Below are 22,888 nucleotides of genomic sequence, written 5' to 3' on the forward strand. Positions count from 1 at the left end.
CACTTTTGTTGCCAGGGGTTTAGATATGAATGGCTATATTTTGAGTTATTTTGAGGGGGAAATGAATTCTATATAAGCTGCACACAGACTACTTTTCATTGTGTCAAAGTGTCATTTTGTTAGTGTTGTCCCATGAAAAGATATACTAAAATATCTGCAGAAATGCGAGGGGTGTACTCACTTTTGTGATACACTGTATGTATCAGCATGACATTTGTTAGTACAGTGATCCCTCGCTACTTCGCGTTTCAAACTTCGGGCTCTCAGTCCACTGCGGATTTTTTTTCAAATAAATAAATACAGGTGAGCTGTCCCGAGCCGATCACGTAGTCTCACTCTCCTTCTCTCTCTCTCCCTGTTCTTTGTTGGTCAGGCAGTGCACTGGAGTTGCTTATTAAAGTTAATGATGATTGACAGATGTTTGGTTTGATCTTTCCAGACGCGCAAACTTCAAAGTGCCGCATGCGTCAATCCTTGTTTAACTCGTTAAACAGTTGCAGTGGCAACTCATTGTGTGCAAGTGAGCTGCTTGAGCGGATTTGAGTGGACTCACTCAATAAAGCATTTACTAAAGCCAAGCATTTTTCTACTTTAGACAGTAACATGTTTAAAACTTGTCATAATTATTACCGGTACACTTAAAGTGCTTAAAAACCATGTATTTAAATTAGGGCTGCAGCTATCGAATATTTTTGTAGTCAATTCATCGATGGACTAGTTAGTTCGAATAATCGAGTAATTGGATAAGGAACATGAAAAATTAAAATACCTGAGCTGAGCCTCAGACGGTTTAATTTTTTTTTTTTTTAAATGAGGATCTATGTAAAACAAAAGAACAATTGGCTAACTTACATAGAAAAAGTCTGCTAGCTTAAATGTTATAGAATGCTAAAGTTGTTGTTTTTTTCAATGCTCTTAACAAATGCTTCAGACACATATTCCCACACAAAACGGCTAAATATACCTATAAACTAAATTATGAATGCATTAAAAAACATTAGCTCAAACAAAAACTTACGTTGGTCTTAACAGGTAGCAGTTGGATTCAGCCATGTGAAAAGAGGCAAACCAGAGGGCAGTGTATCCACCCTAATCAATAAAACTAAATGCAAACACTTTCAAAGTAAACCATTACAACGCCACTTTAATTAAACGAATACTCAAAGCAACAAAATTTAATTTGAAGATTTTTTTCCTAATCGAACACTCGAGTTAATCGATTAATCGTTGCAGCACTAATTTCAATATATATATATATATATATATATATATATATATATATATATATATATATATATATATATATAGTACATATACGTTTTTTAAAAATTGTACTTCGGTGAAAAAAAGTGAAACAACATGTCTTATATGTATCTCTTTCCAATGCTAAATCTGAAGAAATACTAGTACATTGAACACACACACACAAAAAAAGATTTAAAACATTTTTTTTTTTGGTTTTTCCACTCATCGCGGCAGGTTGTGGTCCACTTTTTTATTAATTGAACTAATGAAATAAATGTAATTTTCTAATTTCACTTTGCTATCAAAAAGTATAACATACCAGAAAATAGTGTTGTACAGGATCAGGAAACAGAAAATGAGATGATCATGGAAACATAATTTAATGATGGAAATAAATGAACTCCATCAATTTTTTAAAACTCATTCTTCCTGGAAAGGCTATGAAATAAGAGTTCTCCGATAATGACTTTTTAACTGATATCCTAATATTGTCAGACTCCAAAAATCCGATACCGATATCAAACCGATAAATGCGGTCGTGAACTTTTATGGGTAATTGCAAGGTGATGCCCCACTGGATGCTTTAATAATGATAAATGTAATAACTTCAAGGTATTTCAAATAAACATTCTGTGCAAAACAAGAGAACAACTTCAACTGGAAGTAAGAGGAAAAAGTGCCAATATTGCACCACAATATATCAATAAGTATAGCTGTTGTGCTAAGCTGTGACCAGCCCTTGTATGAAGACAGAAGGCTTCTATATTCACTTTGAAGGTGACATGCATTTTCACTTGATGTCTACATTATCCATTTAAAAGGCTTTTATCGGCCGATATTATCAGACAACTCTAATACGTTATATAACTGAGACGCATTTTACAATTATTTTAAAAAAATATTGGAAATTACAGACCTGGGGGTGGGACTCTCAAGGGAGAGTTGACCCTCCTTGGGGGCTCCTGGCGCACCATAATGGGGGAAGATCTCACACCAGTATGGGACAAATCAGAAGGAAGAACTCTAGGGCTGCCAAAGAGGAAATCAATCAGAACCAGAAATTGCTGCACTTCTGATTTACAATCCTCTTGAGCATCAATCACAGCTTACTTATATCTGCTAGGGCTTCCTCTATGGGGGGACCCGCTGCGGTCTGAGTCAGAATCCGACACGGGCTTGCGTGGCCGTGAGGATGATGAGGCGGGCCTGGACGACGACCAGTTGTGGGCGGCGGGCGAGGACTTTGGGTTTGGCAGGGTGGACAATCCAGGCAGGCTTCTGCAATTGGGGGATTTCAATTGATTTAAACACAAATACATCACTTCAAACAAATAATGCAAAATTGTGAAATGTGTACTTGTATTTGCTGGAATGGTTCAGACTGTCTGTCCTGGCGGGTGGTGGAGAGGCGCTGCGGTCCGACTCCGAGTCAGACGGTGCTGAGAGAAACGACATGACGCGTCACATTCACGTTGGTCACGAGACAGGTGTGACTCCGGAACTTACCCCGACGCGATGCAAAGCCTCTCGCAGGGGGTCGAGGTAAAGTGGAGCGCACGGGAGAAGAATCCCTAGACTTGACGACCAAAGAAGGAAGTTCTGCTCTCGTCCTGGTGTTCAGGGAACAGCACAGAAACAGTGCACAGGTTATTAAACTGAACGTCCAGGAGCCAGATCGGGACCATTGCATTATTTTGTGTGGCCCAGGAAAGGAAATCATGTCCATGGGCTCAATGTTTCTTGCTAAAATGAAACTGAAATCACATTTTTGTAGTTTGAATTAAAATTTAAAGTGCCTGAGAAACGAATAAGCATGTTTATTTCATAATACACGCGGTATTTTATGCTCCTGAATGAAATGGACCACTTGGATGTGTGAAAAAGCGATCGATATATTTATTCAATTTTTTGAATCCCGCGCAACGAAAATGACAGACTTCCGGCTTCCGTCTTTCATTGAGGAAGAGGGCGCTGTGACGTGTACGGGCCAAGGAGTCCTCTTCATTATACAGCCGTACTGTTGTATGAGAAGGACTAAGGATTCAGCTGATTTTGCGGATTAATTCGTTTATTTTTCGGGTCACGCCAGCCAAACCGCTGCAGAAAAATCTTGCTGCATGAGAGAGTGGCGTGTGAGCCTTTTGGAGGTTTCAAAAGGTTCCCATTCACTGGTGGATTTGGCCAAAACAAGCCCTACTACTATGGGACGATAGGACTTAAAAGGAAGTGAGTAAACATCGTGTTTTGTAATTTATCAAATACTGGAAACATTTTAATATGTAGGTGGCTTGCATTTTGTGGCTGACATGCTCCTTGTCCCCTCGGCCGACGACCGGCGGCTTGTCACACATCCCCCCGCCGGGAGAGCACTATACTCTGCTTATTGCCCTCTTCCTGTGTTCGGTGTTCAGTCAAATTTTCCAACCGATCAGAAATTGCAATTTTGAGTTAAAAATAGCTGCGAATACAGCGATTACAAAGTAAACACTACAAACTTTCTTTAAATAAAGGACTACTTACGTTTGATTATGCATGGGCATGTAAAAAGCTCTCCTCATACAGATATTGTCATGTTAGCTGCATAATAACTGCAGCCGCCCTCCTCCACTGAGTCTCTCGCTGTTTACGACTTCGCCGTGTAGTAAAGCATTATTTTGCCATATTTGTGTTAACCATTTGGCAGCTACACGCTCCTCCGACGTCGGCCGGTTTGTCCGGCGGTCATTGTCCAGCTGCTTCAAACGAGCCCTCTGCCCTCAGCAGGGGAGCGACGAGCTCTAACTTGTTCGCCGCGGGGCAGGTTGCCGATGAACGAAGACAATCGACAACCCAGTCGTAATGTGAAATGATCCGGGCTAGTTATGTGCGATTTTCCGCTTCGAAGACCTTGAAACATCACTTGGTTCGGGTTAGCATGTTGGTTAGCTGTCACGCCTCTTGGTTTGTTTACATTCTCTGAAGCTGGGGAAGGGAAATGACATAAGCCCAATTTAGGTAGCAAAAAATATCGTTCGGGAGGTGCGACAGTAAAGGTGAAATCAACAGTTTTGACCATTATGGAGTAATTTTGCCATGTCGTCCTGAAAAAATGCATTGTTATTATTTCATATTCCATTTACCACAAGACTGTTATTTGTCATGACCATGCCATTTATTTAGCTATTGGGGAAAAATACTTGGATAAAAAGAATATCCTGTAAAAATTTTGCAGTAGAGAGACTGAAACAACAACATTTTGCGGCTCCCTTCGTCGCGTTTTCCTCGTTTTGAATAATTCCCCCTCAATGGGTTGAATAGTAAAACCGATTAGCCCAGTCTCCCACTGGCGTCATCCACCTGTTGGGGACGCTAGAGCCCTATAATGGTAGGCGTGGCTAACCGGCAGATTAAAAGACTAATTTCTCGTCATCTGTGCTTTGCTAAATTGTTGTATATAGTCTAATCGTCTCAAAATACGATTCTAATTCACATAATAATGCTATTTAATACTTTTTTTCTCCTGTCATATGCACTTTAAAGCAACACTAGGTAAGTTTTGGTCGATTTTAGCGACGCCGGTGGACAAAAGCGGAAGTGCTTTGCCTTAAAGATGACTGCGTTTCCCATGAGGACCAGCACACACCCGCACAGTGTCGTAAAATCGTGATCTCCCAGTCGCCTAAAGACGGATTAAACGACATTTCCGTTTCCAGCGGCTAAGATGAATAATAATACGGTAATGAATCCAGTTGAGACTAAACGATAGCATATGACAGTTAGCGACCGTGTTGCTTAGTGTGGCTAATATAAGATCAAATTACACTAGGTAACTTGTCAGTTTTGGTCAATTTTAGCGACGCCGGTGGACAGAAGCGGAAGTGCTTTGCCTTAAAGATGACTGCGTTTCCCATGAGGACCAGCGCACACCCGCACAGTGTCGTAAAATCATGATCTCCCAGTCGCCTAAAGATGGATTAAACGACATTTCCGTTTCGAGCGGGTAAGATGAATAATAATACGGTAATGAATCCAGTAGAGACTAAACGATAGCATATGACGGTTAGCTAACCGTGTTGCTTAGTGTGGCTAATATAAAATCAAATTACACGAGGTAACTTGTCAGTTTTGGTCAATTTTAGTGACGCTGCTGGACAAAAGCGGTAGAGCTTTGCCTTAAAGAAGACTGCGTTTCCCATGAGGATCAGCGCACACCCGCACAGTGTGGCTAATATAAGATCAAATTAAGTCATGTGTTTTCAATTTTTAAATATTAAAATAATATTTATTATTTACTACTTTTAGCTTTTTAATCATTTAAAAATTTATATGATAAACAGTTTTTGCATTTAAGAGGCTAAAAAATGAGAATTTGGACAATTATTACAGTATATCTAAACTAGGGCTGCAGCTATCGATTATTTTAGTAGTCGATTAATCGATGAACTAGTTTGTCGAATAATCGAGTAATCGGATAAGTAACATGAAAAATTAAAATACCTGAGCTGAGCCTCAAACGGTATAAAAAAATTCAATAAGGATCTATGTACACCAAAAAACTCAATTGGTTAACTTAAATAGCAAAAGTCCGCTAGCTTAAATGCTATAATTTTTTTTTTTTTTTTATAATGCTCTTAACAAATGGTTCAGACAAATATTCCAACAAAAAAACGGCTAAATATACCCATAAACTGAATTATGAATACATTAAAAAAACATTAGTGCAAACAAAAACTTATCTTATGTTGGTCTTAACATGGAGCAGCTGGATTCAGCCATGTGAAATGAGGCAGACTAGAAGGCAGTGTATCCACTCAAATCAATAAAACTGCTTGAAAACACTTTCAAAATAAACCATGACAACGCCACAATAATTAAGCGAATACTCGGAGCAGCAACATTTAATTCGAATCTTTTTTCTCTAATCGAATACTCGAGTTAATCGATTAATCGTTGCAGCACTAATCTAAACCATTCATCGACGACCAAAACAGTTGTCTAATCATTTGATAATCAATTAGTTCTGGATTATCTGATAAATCGTGACAGCCCTGATGGGTTGGCAGACATAATGGTCCTCCGAAGGAAAATGAAACAACAATGTGTCCCGCGTGAAAGATATGTTTGACACCCTGGCTGTAGTCGTTTTCAAGTGTCTCGTTTCGGTCAAATGGCTAATGTACCTGTGCGTCCGTTTCTCTCTTGTCGGATGACGTGAGGTTCTGCGGGAAGGTGAATGATCATCCAGGTCAGAAATGTCTAGAACAAATGCACAAAAATGAGAGAAAGTGTCTGATTGCTCGTCAACATCTCGTCTTCTTGTCTTACCCTCCATCTCAGAACTGCTGCGTCTACGCCGACGCTCATCCTCACTGTTGGGGGCGCTGTCCTCCACCTCAGGGATGCTAACCAGAAACTTCCGTTGGTCACGTAGGACTGTCATTGTCAGTTTGCCGCGGCTCTTCTCCACCAGGTGCTTGGTTTCTAGCAGGGAGAGGTTTTCCGTGGTCATGCCGTTGATCTGGTGGGAGGGAGAGCTACTTGTGATTAAATGGATAAGCGGCATAAAAATGTTCTGCTCGCAAAGAGTCGTACCTTTAAAATCAGGTCGCCTTCTTGCAGAGTGCCTTCCTTTGCTGCTAAGCCCGTTTCAGTCATATGCTTGATGAATATCTGACTGCCCAACTTCAAGCCGTACTCTGCAAAATGAGCATTAGAGTGATACTACTACACTACATTACCTCAACTTTCCACCCCTTAAAAACAAGGGCAGAGTAATTTTCTTTTTTCTACATTTTTGTTCTTTATAAACCTTAAAAAGGAAAAAAAAAAGGTTTTGCGTCCCATTTTATTTCAGTAAAATACGCAGTTTATCGTCACAGTATATTTAATACATATGTGTATACAGAATACACAGAGTATTTTTTGTTCTTATTCTGGTAACAAACTACAGTGGTATGAAAAAATATCTAAACCTTTTGGAATTTCTCACATTTCTGCATAAAATCGCTATCAAATGTGATCTGATCTTTTTCAAAATCACACAGATGGAAACGCTGTCTGCTTTAACGCAAACCACCCAAACATTTATAGGTTTTCATATTTTAATGAGGAAAGCATGCAAACAATGACAGAAGGGGAAAAATGAGTAAGTGAACCATCACATTTAATATTTTGTGGCCCCCCTTTGGCAGCAATAGTGTTACTCACAAACTATTCAACTTTGGTTTCATCAGTCCACAAAATATTTTGCCAAAACTTCTGTGGAGTGTCCAAGTGCTTTTTTGCAAACATTAAACGGGCAACAATGTTTTTTTTAGACAGCAGTGGCTTCCTCCCTGGAGTCCTCCCATGAAGACCATTCTTGGCCATATTTTTACATATAGTTGATGTGTGCACATCAATATTGGACTGTGCCAGTAATTTCTGTAAGTCTTTAGCAGACACTCTGGGGTTCTTTTTTACCTCTCTGAGTATTCTGCGCTGAATTCTTGGCGTCATCTTAGGCGGACGGCCACTCCTTGGGAGAGAAGAAACAGTGCCAAACGCTCTCGATTTGTAGACAACTTCTCTTACTGTCGATTGATGAACATCCAGACTTAAGAGATGGTCTTCAGACAGCTCTTTTGACCGAGCCATGATGCACATCAGGCAATGCTTCTCATGAAGACAATTCTTACCAGGTGTGTGTTTTATAGCGGGCAGGGCAGCTTTAAACCACTCATCAGTAATTGGGCACCAGTGTTGTTAATAACGGCGTTACTAACGGCGTTATTTTTTTCAGTAGTGGGTAATCTAATTAATTACTTTTCTCATCTTGGCAACGCCGTTACCGTTACTGAGGACGGAAAGGCATGCGTTACTATGCGTTACTATACTGGTCGAAAAGTCTGAGGGAGACTGACTCACCGAGACGACAGAGCAGAGCAGGAGTGGGGAGAGGCAAGAAAGTTGTGACGCCGAGCAGACGCGATGCTAGGTAGCTTCAATAATACATGTTGTAGCCGATAGCCTACAAACTACGCCCGCATGTTATGGTAGATATGGTAGACATGGTAGATATCACATGTACTGTATATAGATATAACTAGATGCAAAATGACAGACATTGCACTAAATGCGTTAGTAGACAGCCGCCATCTTGAAGCAGTAGACTTTTTAGGACGGCTCTGTTGTAGAGAACCTTCCTAGCGAACCTAAGTAACTTTTTATATAAAATACTTCTAAATCGGCAAAATCTTGACTTGAATCTATCTTTAAATGATGAAACAGTTTAAAAACTTTCATATGTCGAAAGTAGAGAGAAGGGAACTAATGCAATAATGGGAGCAATTCTAACAAGTTTTAACAGTTGATCCAGGGTAAAGAGTAAATTAGGGTAAAGAATTGGGCTCGGGCCAATTGTACCAAAAACCTTCACAAAAAACTTCACATAGTGTGGCCAGTGTTTTTTTTTTTTTTTTTCTTTTGAGGGGAAAAAAAAAAGTAATTATCACCAATTACTTTGCCAAGTAACTAATTATTCTTACATTCAGGTAATTGAGTTACTAACGCAATTACTTTTTGGGAGAAGTAATTTGTAACTATAATTAATTACTTTTTTTCAGTAAGATTAACAACACTGTTGGGCACACACCTGACTTAAATTGTTTGGTAAAAATTGGTTTCAATTGCTCTTGAAGCCTCCTTAGGCAGAGGATTCACTTACTTATTTTTCCCGCTTTCTGTCATTGTTTACATGGTATCCTCATTAAAATATGAAAACCTATACATTTTTGGGTGGTTTTAGTTAAAGCAGGCACTGTTTTTTCATCTGTGTGATTTTGACAAAGATCAGATCAGCCTTGGCATTGAAAAGACAGGACAATAGTGAACCCTCCCGTTTCGCTGAAATAAGTCAATGTTTTGGCCACTCTGGTGCGCTTTTTTTTGGCTTTGTGCTGCTTTCCCCGCTTGCATACCGACATTAAAAAAAATCTCCTCACTCCCCCCCCCCCCCCAAAAAAAAAAAGTATTTTCCTCGGATCTACACAATTCACGTAGGTCAAGGTGGGCAAGGTCAAGGCGAGAGATTTTCATGCGTTTTCTGGCTGAGTTAAATCACAGATCAAATTTGTTACACTAGCAAAAATATGGGGAGATTTCTAACACAATAAAAGAATTAAGCAAAAATTTCTTTCAGTTCTGGAATGACCCATACTATACTGCTAGTTTTTGTTTCAACTCACCGTCTGAAATTTTCTTTTTAACCAGAGTTGTTCTGAGGGGCTTGTCAACAACATCATGGTGCGGTAGCCTCTTGTATCCCGACGACACCAATGGCATTGTTCCTCCGTAACCGTTGCGATCGGGAGAGGAGCTGCGTGCCCGTGTGCGGTAGCGGCTGGCGTCCCTGTTGTCGCTGGCATCTGAATAGCGTCGCATTCTTCTCGGTGGGTCTTGGTCCAACAGGTTAGAGTGGGAGGCGGCGCGAGCTGGCCTGGTTGTAGCCGGGATCTGGATTTTCCGAGGACGTTTCACTGTCTGGAAGCAATACATATAGAACATATATCCATGTTTTAATCATGACTGAAATTGCTCAAAAATGCTACATTATTGGAATCTTCTTCAGTCTGATCAAGCCGGTCTTTTATAAAACACGGCTGCTTCACAATTTTACATACATACAGTGGGGCAAATAAATATTTAGTCAACCACCGATTGTGCAAGTTCTCCCACTTGAAAATATTAGAGAGGCCTGTAATTGTCAACATGGGTAAACCTCAACCACGAGACAGAATGTGAAAAAAAAAAAACAGAAAATCACGGTTTGATTTTTAAAGAATTTATTTGCAAATCATGGTGGAAAATAGGTATTTGGTCAATACCAAAAGTTCATCTCAATACTTTGTTATATACCCTTTGTTGGCAATAACGGAGGCCAAACGTTTTCTGTAACTCTTCACAAGCTTTTCACACACTGTTGCTGGTATTTTGGCATATTCCTCCATGCAGATCTCCTCTAGAGCAGTGTAGTTTTGGGGCTGTCGTTGGCCAGCACGGACTTTCAACTCCCTCCACAGATTTTCTATGGGGTTGAGATCTGGAGACTGGCTAGGCCACTCCAGGACCTTGAAATGCTTCTCACGAAGCCACTCCTTTGTTGCCTTGGCTGTGTGTTTGGGATCATTGTCATACTGAAAGACGCAGCCACATCTCATCTTCACTGCCCTTGCTGGTGGGAGATTTTCACTCAAGATCTCTCGATACATGGCCCCATTCATTCTTTCCTTTACACAGATCAGTCGTCCTGGTTCCTTTGCAGAAAAACAGCCCCAAAGCATGTTTCCACCCTCATGCTTCACAGTGGGAATGATGTTCTTCAGATGCAAATCAGTATTCTTTCTCCTCCGAACACGAGAACCTGTGTTTCTACCCAAAAGTTCTATTTTGGTTTCATCTGACCATAACACATTCTCCCAGTCCTCTTCTGGATCACCCAAATGCTCTCTAGCGAACCACAGACGGGCCTGGACGTGTACTGGCTTCAGCAGGGGGACACGTCTGGCAGTGCAGGATTTGAGTCCCTAGCGGTGCATTGTGTTACTGTGGTCCCAACTCTCTGTAGGTCATTCACTAGCTCTCTCCATGTGGTTCTGGGATTCTTGCTCACTGTTCTTGTTATCATTTTGACGCCACGGGGTGAGATCTTACATGGAGCTACAGATCGAGGGAGATTATCAGTGGTCTTGTATGTCTTCCATTTTCTAATAATTGCTCCCACAGTTGATTTCTTTACACCAAGCGTTTTACCTATTGCAGATTCAGTCTTCCCAGCCCGGTGCAGGTCTACAATTTTTTTCTCTGGTGTCCTTCGACAGCTCTTTGGTCTTGGCCATAGTGGAGTTTGGAGTGTCACTGACTGAGATTGTGGACAGGTGCCTTTATACCGATAATGAGTTAAAACAGGTGCCATTAATACAGGTAACAAGTGGAGCTTCGTTAGACCTCGTTAGAAGAAGTTAGACCTCTTTGACAGCAAGAAATCTTGCCTGTTTGTAGGTGACCAAATACTTATTTTCCACTCTAATTTGGAAATAAATTCTTTAAAAATCAAACAATGTGATTTTCTGTTTTTTTTTTAATCCACATTCTGTCTCTCATGGTTGAGGTATACCCATGTTGACAATTACAGGCCTCCCTAATCTTTTCAAGTAGGAGAACTTGCACAATCGGTGGTTGACTAAATACTTATTTGCCCCACTGTAATTCGTTGCTCCTTGTCTTTTAGACGTCCAGCAGTAGTTTTAAGGCATTTCAATTGAAAAATCTCCTGAGTGTGTTGTTAAGACCCGTGTGCATCTATACTAAGTGAGTACACAAACCCTCTTGTACTGTTTAGCCTTTATTGTTGTTGTTTTTGAGATGTTAATAGTTAGCGCCGACGCTACGCTAATTAGCTAATTCGCTAACGTGCATTTCATATGCAGAACGTGTAACACCATGATTAAATACAGCGGTAACACTACAAACATGCGGAATAGTACAGAAATCTGTGAAAACAAAGTATATTGGTTAAAAGAAGTCTTATTTCTAAAGATACTGTGTTTCCAGAAAATGTGGAATTTATTCCACCTGTGTATATTTTATTGTATTGTTGAGAGGAATAAGAACTCCCTTTAAAATGGTTAATGTTTTTGCACTTTCTTGTAAAAAAAAAACAAAACAAATAAAATAAAAAAGCAGCTTAAGGGGCAGCTTTTTGTTGTATGAGTATGTTTCCATCGTTCCTGTTGAATCATTAGGATATTTTAAATAAATAGTGGACATAAATTTGTTTTGCTACTGTATTAATTAGTAATGCACGATGCGTCGATAATCACGATAACCGCGATCATCGTCAATACCGTGATCATCGTTTAATAATCGAATTGTAGCACCCTGAATCGTAATCGAATCGAATCATGGGGTGCCTAAGATGGCACACCCCTAATGATAACGCAAACAGATGCTAAGAGGACACACGAGTCAAATTTTAAAATACTCACAATGTTAGCCGTCCTGCCGCATGACTTGAGGGTCTGAATGGTGAAGTTGGAATGGACGTTATCCATGGAGACCCCGTTGACCATGACGATCTGGTCTTTGTTACTGCAAAGTGAAAAATCAAATGAAAACACAGGGAGATGACGAAGGCAGCTCTATTTCAAATTCGGATTCATTACGAGAGCTGAAACCATTACGCGAGTAATTCGAGTAACTCGATTTTAAAAATTGATCGAGGAATTTTCTCTGCCTTGAGGAATCGTTTAATTTTGCCAGCTCTATGCATGACTGTTTTGCCCGGACTACTTTTAATGCGCTGACGTCACAAGCGTACAGGAAGAATAGAGAGGCGGCGGATATGTTTGATTTCAATGATGCATGAATATAGAGGTAGCGATGAAGAAGCCAACAAAAGCAAAGAGAAAGGCATCAAGAAAAAGCAGAAAATGTCAAAAGTGTGGGAGCATTTCAAGATGGATACCAAGGCGAACACTGTTCCATGTATTCACTGTAAGACAGCTCTTGCATAACACTATAGCACATTTTCAATGCTGCAGCTCCACCGAAGGCACCCAGTTTACTCCGAGAGCGGAGGAGTGATACTCGGGACAAGGTCAAATTAAGTTAATGTTGTGCTAATAAATAAGATTAGGGTTACTGTTAAAGATGTCCCGATCGATCGGGTCCGATCACGTCATTTTCAAAGTATCGGAATCGGCAAAAAAAAAAATCGGACATGCCTTTTTTTATTTTAATATATATAAATTTTTTAAGTAAATCGTTTTCTAATTGTATTTAACGTTACAGACAAAATGTGTTTACTTGCATTAACCGCGGTAATTAATTTTTTAAAAATTAATCACGTTAAAATATTTAACGCAATTAACGCATGCGCTGCACAACCCACTAACACATTGTCGCGTTCAATCTAATATGGCACCGTTTTACCTATATATAGAGCTAAAACGCAGCGTAAAATGAGTAGAGTGAATCTTGCCAGCCTTTAGAGCCTTTTTTAATTGGCTAAAGCCTTACAATCCCTCTCTCAATTATTAGAAATATCGTGGGAAGCAATGCGGGGATGAAAGGTAGTAGTTGATCTTTTTTTTAACACCCTATGTTATTTCCCAACGCAGAGAAGATATCAATTGGTGCCACTACGCACAGTCATGGTTGCACTTCCCATCATGCATTTGGGCAGAACAGTTAAATGGCTACAGTATCATTTACTGAAAGCTCAACAAATACACTAGATGGCAATATTTAGTCACAATATACAAAGTTACATTTATCCTTTAAGAATTACAAGTCTTTCTATCCGTGGATCCCTCTCACAGAAAGAATGTTAATAATGTGAATGCCATCTTGAGGATTTATTGTCATAATAAACAAATACAGTACTTATGTACTGTATGTTGAATGTATATATTCGTCCCGAGTTTTATTCATTTTTTTCTTAATGCATTGCCAAAATGTATATGATCGGGAAAAATTGTCGGGAATGATTGGAATTGAATCGGGAGCAAAAAAAAAAAAAAAAAGCAATCGGATTGGGAAATATCGGGATCGGCCGATACTCAATCTAAAACGATCGCGATCGGATCGGGAGCAAAAAAACATGATCGGAACAACCCTAGTTACTGTACCTTGCAAACGTAACATTCGCCCTGCGAAGGGCTAGGTTTCTATTATTTATGACTACTGTCGATGCGTGGCTAACGTGTCTTTCATACAGGCTTTATATAATCTGTCAAAATACAGCGCTGTAGAGTGATGAGGGTATAAAATAAATTTTTTTAGCTTAGTAGTCACTGATGGATAAAACACCAAGTAGCACTGGTGCCTAATGTACTCCAATGCAGCAGGTATTATACATTTACTACGAAAACTGCGAAACCTCACAATCCTACCAGGGCTTACAATTTAGACTAACTTAAAACTTAACTACAACTTAAAAATAGCTTGACACAAATGAAAATTCAATTGAAACACATGGGAAAAACACCTAACTTTTAAGTGATGTGTGTTTTCAATGATATTTTTAAGTAAGAAATGAGAATTATTATTATTATTATTTTTTTTTAATAAGATCTTAGGTTTTTTATGAGTGAAAGCAATGAATTTGTTGTTTTTGTTGTTGTTGTCACATCTGGAATGCAATTGTTGGCTGTTTTCAACAACGCACAAAATAATCTAAAATAAAGACATTGATTGTCTAAAAAGGGTTCAATCAAGGGCGTAGGTTTGCATAGGGACGGTAGGGACATAACCCCACCAACTTTTCAGGATGCTCAAATTATCCCCACCAACTTTTAAGCAACCTTATTTGCATTATACAATGATTTCAGTTATATAGGTCGTTTAGATTGTCTTCCTATATGTTGTACGGATAGAATTGATGCTACCATTATTAAGTGAATTACAATACTTTCATTATGTTCAGGCTTATACTGACCCCTTTTCACTTGCTGAATGTGGCAGTCCATTTTTTCCCCTAAAACGCACGTTTGATTGGCTGATGAATTGACCCCCCCACACACACATTCACAGCCCGACAGAAATACAACATGCCGCCTCTCCCGCCCCCTTCAAAGACGAGGGATATTAGAAGTTTTTTTCCTGCCAGCAGCAGCCACTGTAAGTAATGTAAAAAGACGTCAATGTTGTGAAGGTGGGGAACACTCCACTAATTTTACTACTGCTACAGTGCTTCTAGTCGATTTCACTCAGAGATTTCTTGAAATAAAAACAGCTAGCTGAAAATAAGCTTAAGACGTATTTCAAGCAAAAAGTTTCTATATGTAATCTTAAAAACTTGTTTGTCAGAAATGTTCTTAATTCAAGAATATTTTTCAAAACATTATTGGAAAGAATTTTTTTTTCTTGATTTCGCTGAAAAATTACCAACTTTTAGATGTATAGGCTCAATATGAACAAATAGTAATATTTACTTAAAGTGAAGAATCTGACGCATTAATCTGTTAACTAGCCTTTAACACTCAAAAAAAAAAAGATGGGAGAAAATTATTTGACTAGATTTAACAATAATTATCAGATTTAAGATGTTATGAATTTGCAGTGGGAAAGTTAGTATATGTCAATACAGATTTATTTTGCATCAATCATTTTACCTATCAATTAATTAGGTTCTTATTGGTGAGAAATGTAGCCCTGACCCCCATTCACCAAATATGTTTGGTCTTATTAATGTCCTGTCCCCAGCAAAAAGTGTACATGCAGGTTATGCTGTTATATCATCCCTACCAATAATAAGACCAAACCTACGCCCTTGGGTTCAATATTAGGTGAAATGTCTTGTTTTCTAATGTAAATTTATCATTGCTCTTTACCTAAAAAAATCTGATTACTTCAGTAATCGGTGGAATTTTCAGTAGAGTAATCGATTACTAAAATATTCGATAGCTGCAGCCCTATTCATTACTAAATAGACACCTCTTAAAAAAAGCATATTTATTGTCATTTGTTTTATACTATGGTACTTTGCTTTATTTTATTCTTATATTTTTTTATAAGGGGCGTAAACTGTTTTTTGTCATGTGCCACATTGGAGTTATGGTTTCCCTTGGGGGGGCGTGATGGTTGTAAACCCAATCCCCCCAAAAGAATATTTACGTTTTTTATTTTAATTTATGAGAAAAAAATTATAAATACAAATTTAATTTTAAATATTTTTTGAAAATAAATCTTTTTTTTTAAATAGAGAAAAAAAAATCCTCCTTTTTTATTTCATTTGAAAAATAGAAAAAAAACCCATTTTAATTCATAAATAAATAATATTTTCTACTAAGAAAATATATCTTAAAACAATTGTCCCTCAAAAATTGTCACTTCATTTTAGAATCTATTTGCCATCAATTATATTAATATAGTAATATACAGTGTATACTGTGTATCTAAATCAGGGGTGTCCAAACTTTTTGCAAAGGGGGCCAGATTTGACGTGGTAAAAATGTGGGGGGCCGACCTTGGCTGACGTCCTTTACGTAGAACAATATATTTAAGCAAAATTTAGCAAGCCATTCAGTCTGTCACATTTGCTTTATTATTTTTTTAATGAATAATTTGCACAATCTCGCAACTAGCCTTTGCGGCGTTCTCTTTCGACTCTCGGGCTCTTGCGAAATACTACTGCTGTGAAATTAATCTAGCTTCAAGTTGCTTCAATTTCTCGCTGCGTATCTTCCCTGTAATCTTGTCGTACATGTCAGCGTGTCTTGTTTGGTAATATCGCCTCACATTGAAATCTTTAAAAACAGCGACTGTCTCTTTGCAAATGAGGCAAGACACAGTTGTTGCGTATTTTAGTGAAGAAATAGTCCAATTTCCACCTATTCTTGAAGTGTCGGCCGTCACAGTCAACTTTTTTTTGTGTATTGTCGCCATTTCAGAAAATTGGAAGTAGAGGGTCACACGGAGTAATGTTGCTTAGCCCTTAAATACCTGCAACATGAAGCATATATCAGAGAATCCCAAAATTTGAAAAATAAGGTCCTAATGAAACCTTTTTTTCAAATTTGTGAAAAGAAAAGTCAAAATGAATATGTGTAATAAGCGCTCTAATAGCTATAAACCATGCTAAATAATTTTTTTCTTATGGAACCTGCAGATGCATGTGTTGACTTGCATCCATCATTTTTTTTTTTACCAAAAAGAAATGTCAAAATTCTAAACTAGTCTGAAAATCATGAACTTTTAGGTATATCAAATGTGATACATTTGGTAATAAAGGGTTAAAGTGCTGCTGCCTTTTAATGGGTAAATGAGGAGCAGCATTTCGTGTGTAAGCTACTTCATATGCTGGTTGCAGTACTGCTGACCAATTTATTAAGTCTGTGTGTGGGCCAGATGTTATTGATTTTATGACAATTATTGACCACGGGCCGCATTTGGCCCCCGGGCCGGACTTTGGACATGTCTGATCTAAATAAAAAGCTTGCAATATCTCAACTCAGTTTTTTTCCCCCAACAAAATCTGGACATTGGGGTATTTTAGCAAGAAACATGAAGTCGATTCACATGATTCACGTTTGCCGGCAACGTAAAACCATGTGGGCGACTAAGGAAGAGAGAAAATAAAACGGTCAGTTTTTGCTCAGATGCGAATTTTTAGGTGTCACATTTTTACAGGTTTTCAAAATATGCAGGCAAGTCCAAATTTAGAGTTGCATGCCTTCAGGTTTACTGGAAATGACTCAGTATAATTAGAGCAAGACGAGAGGCAGAGAAGGTGTTCTAAGGTGTGTTAACCTTGACTAACGCTCGCAGTTTACACAAAGCAGAGAAAAGATATGCCTGGTACGTTTGTATGTGTTGGTGTATCATGTTTTATATTAGCAGTTTTCTTTTTTATTTACAGTAATATTTATTACAATTTCCATTAGTTGGACCAAATTATAATTTCCCTCATACAATACCGACAAATACTTCTTTGTCCGACTACTTCTCTGTTGCCGAGCAACGTCCATCTAAATTATACAGCATGACAATGCCCACAATAAATGGCCACTCAAAAATATGCAGTTTTACTTTATTGAGGGATGGCTTATGTAGTAGAGAAATGAATGTTCAATTCACAGGCATAGTTCAGGTGGACATTCCTACAGTCAGCATAGTTACACAATCCCTCAAAACTTGCGACATTGTGCTGTGTGGTAATACTGCTGTCAAATCAGCATCTTGATATGCCACACTTGAGGTGGGCGAATGATCTGCTCAAAGGAGAAGTGCATGTAGTGTATTTAGGCAGATTTGTCAACAGAATTTGATCGCAATACACCTAAAATAAGATAAGAGTATGTTTTCATTTTTTGTTCAGACTACGTTATATTTAACTAATTCACTGTCATTGACAGCAATGGATGTCCAATCCATTTTTACTGGTTTGGTACTGGCAGCGATAACGCCGCTATCCCCGTCAATGGCAGCTACTTCATTCATTAAATAACATGAAAGCTGTTACAACAATAGGAAGGTTGCTGCACTGTGAAAAATAAAAGCATTGTATTAGTCATGCTAACTTAAGAATTTAAGTGGACATGAATCAAGCATACCTAAATTTCTGGGTAACTGAAACTTGAAATGTAAAGTTGTGAGAACTTAGTCTTGGCCTCACTCCTGATGCAGTCGACAGAGTGATGTCAACTGGGCAGTCAGCAAAGGTGCTTAGCTCAGTTGTTTGCACGCTCCGCTTCTACCGAGACGGCCAGCATGACCCCTAATTTCAGTGTTGTACGTAGTAACTAGGGTTGTTCCGATCATGTTGTTTTGCTCCCGATCCGATCCCGATCGTTTTAGTTTGAGTATCTGCCGATCCCGATACTTCCCGATCTGATTGCTTTTTTTTTTTTGCTCCCAATTCAATTCCAACCATTCCCGATAATTTTTCATATACATTTTGGCAATGCATTAAGAAAAAAAATGAATAAAACTCGGACGAATATATACATTCAACATACAGTACATAAGTACTGTATTTGTTTACTATGACAATAAATCCTCAAGATGGCATTTACATGATTAACATTCTTTCTGTGAGAGGGATCCATGGATAGAAAGACTAGTAATTCTTAAAGGATAAATGTGACTTTGTATATTGTGACTAAATATTGCCATCTAGTGTATTTGTTGAGCTTTCAGTAAATGATACTGTAGCCATTTAACTGTTCTGCCCAAATGCATGATGGGAAGTGCAACCATGACTGTGCGTAGTGGCACCAATTGATATATCTTCTCTGCGTTGGGAAATAACATAGGGTGTTAAGAAAAAGTTCAACAACTACCTTACTTCCCCACATTGCTTCCCACGATATTTCTAATTATTGAGAGAGAGAGATTGTAAGGCTTTAGCCATTAAAAAAAAAAAGCTCCAAAGGCTGCCAAAATTCACTCTACTCATTTTACGCTGCGTTTTAGCTCTCTATATAAATATAGGTAAAACAGCGCCATTATAGATTGAACGCGACAATGCGTGAGTGGGTCGTGCAGTGCATGCGTTAAGTGCGTTAGATATTTTAACGTGATTAATTTAATAAAAATTCATTACCGTTACCGTGTTAAATACAATTAGAAAACGATTTAAATTAAAAAAAAAAAATATATATATATATATATATATATATATTTAAAAAAGGCATGTCCGGTATTTTTTTGCCGATTCCGATACTTTGAAAATGACGTGATCGGACCCGATCGATCATCTTTAGTAGTAACGCTCCAAAAGTTATTGTGTGGTTAAAGTAAAACCTAAAGTTGTCCGATATTATCGGGTAGCCAATAATATCCTCCGATAAAAGCATCTTAAAATGATATTGGATAATATCGACATCGGTTGTGGGTCGATATACATGCTGCCTTCCAAGTGAATGTAGAAGCCTTTTTACAAGGGCTGGTCACGGTTTAGCACTGCAGTTACAGTGTATCACAAAAGTGAGTACATCCCTCGCATTTCTGCAGATATTTAAGTAGATCTTTTCATGGGACAAAACTTACAAAATGACACTTTGACACAATTAAAAGTAGTCCGTGTGCTGCTTATATAATAGAGTTAATTTATTTTCCCCTCAACTCAATAACTCATAATATAGCCATTCAAATCAAAACCCCTGGCAACAAAAGTGAGTACACCCCTTAGAAACTACCTACAGCCCGAAATGTCCAAATTTAATACTGCTTGTCATTTTCCCTCCAAAATGTCATGTGACTCGTTACAGGAGTGCTATCAGCATTGCTGCAGAGATTGAAGAGGTGGGGGGTCAGCCTGTTAGTGCTCAGACCATACGCCGCACTCTCCACCAAATTGGTGTGCATGGCTGTCACCCCAGGAGGAAGCCTCTTCTGAAGACGGTATACAAGAAAGCCCGCCCGTCTCATCGGACCATAGGACATGGTTACAGTAATCCATGTGCTTTGTTGACATGTCTTCAGCAAACTGTTTGTGGGCTTCTTGTGTACAGTCTTCAGAATACAATAAGCCATAATATGCTAAAGTAGTATAAAAAAGTAACTGAACCTTTTGGAATTTCTCACATTTCTGCATAAAATTACCATCAAATGTGATCTGATCTTTGTCAAAATCACACAGATGAAAAAACAGTGTCTGCGTTAATTAAAACCACCCAAACATATTTTCATATCTCAATAAGGATACCATGCAAACTACTGGTGCACGATAATTATTGGTCCGATAACTATCGGTCCGATAATAGGAATTATGACGTCATCCCAATAAATCCAATAACATAATTAATAGGACCGATAATAGAGTATGAAGTGTGCTCGCTGGCTGGGAAATCAGTTGACCATTTGCGGGGCATTGCTGCCACCTGCCGGTGAGAATAATTCGCTGCATCTATAATTTGTCCCACAAACTCATTCACTTTACACAGTGCTGTGTCTAGCGTTAGTATTGACAATCGTGAATGCTTTCTGTTACTTACGTTTCCGCCTCGGAAATATATGTCTAAGTATTTATGTTTACTATAACATATGGATGTGCAATATATGTTTACTTCGGTGGTGAAGGATCATATGTACAGAACTTCATAAGTTGTTGTGTTATAGAAGCCAGCCAATGCTTAAGGCTAGTAGCTCAAGCTAGTGTGCTATGCTATACATATAATAGTTGTCCTGTAATGTTTGTCCTGTCAGCATGCTTGGTAGGATTTTATACTATGCAGAGAATAAACCTCATACTTTATTGAATATGTGTTCACTCACTGCCGTTTATATTGATTATTATAAGGCAAGCCATTAATCCTTTTTGTTCTACCATATTTTTGTTATGAGTAATAAGTGATAAACCTTACTATATAATGTTTACAGTGTTAGTTATAAGTAAGTTATTGAGAGGCCTTTTGGTTATTGATAGGCTTGCTGTTCTAACCTGTCTCCCAGGTTAAGAAAGTGGTTTCATGGACCAAGACCACAACAGTCTCCTGTAGCACCAAATATTTTTATCTGATGACAAAGCACATTACCTGTTGGGTTTATGTTTTAGTTCAGTGCTCATTGTTCAGGAAACACATCTTCAATTATATTGACTAATTGATTGTGATTGACTCAAATAATATTTATTTGAAAAAATAAATATGGGCACTTTATTTGAAGTCAAGACTCTTCTTGTCTTTGTTTTGTTCATTATAATAATGTTCATGTCATTATGAAAATTCTGGTGAGATCAAAGACAAATCTATGTTGAATCCACCATTTTTTTTTTTTAAACCTCCACGTGTTCAAAAACTCGGGTGAATATACATTTGAAAAATTATATATATTTATTATCGGTTATCGATATCGGTATCGGCTTTGAGAAGCAGAAAGTTATCGATACCGGTATCGGTTTCAAAAAATGGATATCGTGCACCCCTAATGCAAACAATGACAGAATGGGGAAAAAATAAGTGAACCTTCTGCCTAAGGAGACTTAAAGAGCAATTGAAACCAATTCTTAACAAACATTTTAAATCAGGTGTGTGCCCAATCAGTGATGAGTGGTTTAAAGCTGCCCTGCCCACTATAAAACACACACCTGGTATGAAATGTCTTGATGAGAAGCATTGTCTGATGTGCATCATGGCTCGGTCAAAAGAGCTGTCTAAAGATCTGCGATCAAGGATTGTTGTTTTGTATAAGGCTGGGAAAGGATACGAAACCATCTCTAAAAGTCTGGATGTTCATAAATCAACAGTCAGAGAATTTGTCTACAAATGGAGAGCTTTTGGTACTGTTGCTTCTCTCCCAAGGAGTGGCCGTCCACCAAAGATGACGCCAAGAATTCAGCGCAGAATACTCAGAGGCAAAAAAGAACCCTAGAGTGTCTGCTAAAGAATTAAAGAAATCATTGGCACAGTCCAATATCTCTGTGCACACATCAACTATATGTAAAACTATGGCCAAGAATGGTTTTCATGGGAGGACTCCATGGAGGAAGCAACTGCTATCTAAAAAAACAAAAAAAAACAAAAAAAAAAACTTGCTGCTCATTTAATGTTCGCAAATATTTCAATTTTTAAAAAATATTTGGCAAAATATTTTGTGGACTGATGGAACCAAAGATTAATTTTTTGGGAGTAACACACAATGTCGTGTGGAGGAAACATGGAACAGCTCACCAACATCAACACCTCATCCCCACCTTGAAGCATGGTGGAGGGAGCATCATGATTTGGGACTGTTTTGCTACCTCAGGGCCTGGACAACTTGCAATCATTAATGGAAGAATTGATTCAAAAGTTTATCAGGATGTTTAGCAGCTAGAAAGAGGATGGATGCTGCAACAAGACAATGATCTAAAACAGAAGTAAATCAACTTCGGAATGGTTTCAGAACAACAAAATGCACGTTCTGGAGTGGCCAAGTCTAAGTCCAGACTTAAACCCCTTTGAGATGCTGTGGCATGACCCAAAGACAGCGATTCATGCCAGACATCCCAGGAATCTGACTGAATTACAGCAAATTTGTAGAGAAGAATGGGCCAAGATTAGTCCTGATTGATGTGCCAGACTTATCTGCAAGTTCAGGAAGTGTCTGGTTGAAGTTAATGCTGCCAAAGGGGGGCCACAAATTATTAAATGTGCTGAGTCACTTATTTATTTCCCCCCCTTCTGTCATTGTTTGCATACTA

The 22,888-nt window shown here is 38.4% G+C and overlaps 1 protein-coding gene across 5 annotated transcripts in view; it reads right to left on the bottom strand.

Annotated features, from left to right (window-relative positions):
• tjp3 (tight junction protein 3) overlaps positions 1-22,888 on the bottom strand; it is a 78,516-nt gene that overhangs the window by 28,353 nt on the left and 27,275 nt on the right. For all 5 annotated transcript variants that reach the window (XM_057841599.1, XM_057841597.1, XM_057841596.1 and 2 more), the window contains exons 4-12: positions 12,249-12,351; positions 9,450-9,744; positions 6,817-6,920; positions 6,550-6,742; positions 6,405-6,480; positions 2,752-2,855; positions 2,603-2,684; positions 2,356-2,523; positions 2,162-2,274 (exon numbers count right to left, since the gene is read on the bottom strand). In XM_057841599.1, the coding sequence (XP_057697582.1) occupies positions 2,162-2,274; positions 2,356-2,523; positions 2,603-2,684; positions 2,752-2,855; positions 6,405-6,480; positions 6,550-6,742; positions 6,817-6,920; positions 9,450-9,744; positions 12,249-12,351 (1,238 nt within the window). The remainder of the gene's footprint in view (positions 1-2,161; positions 2,275-2,355; positions 2,524-2,602; positions 2,685-2,751; positions 2,856-6,404; positions 6,481-6,549; positions 6,743-6,816; positions 6,921-9,449; positions 9,745-12,248; positions 12,352-22,888) is intronic.

This window comes from Corythoichthys intestinalis, chromosome 7 (genome assembly GCF_030265065.1).
Source record: "Corythoichthys intestinalis isolate RoL2023-P3 chromosome 7, ASM3026506v1, whole genome shotgun sequence".
NCBI lineage: Eukaryota > Metazoa > Chordata > Actinopteri > Syngnathiformes > Syngnathidae > Corythoichthys > Corythoichthys intestinalis.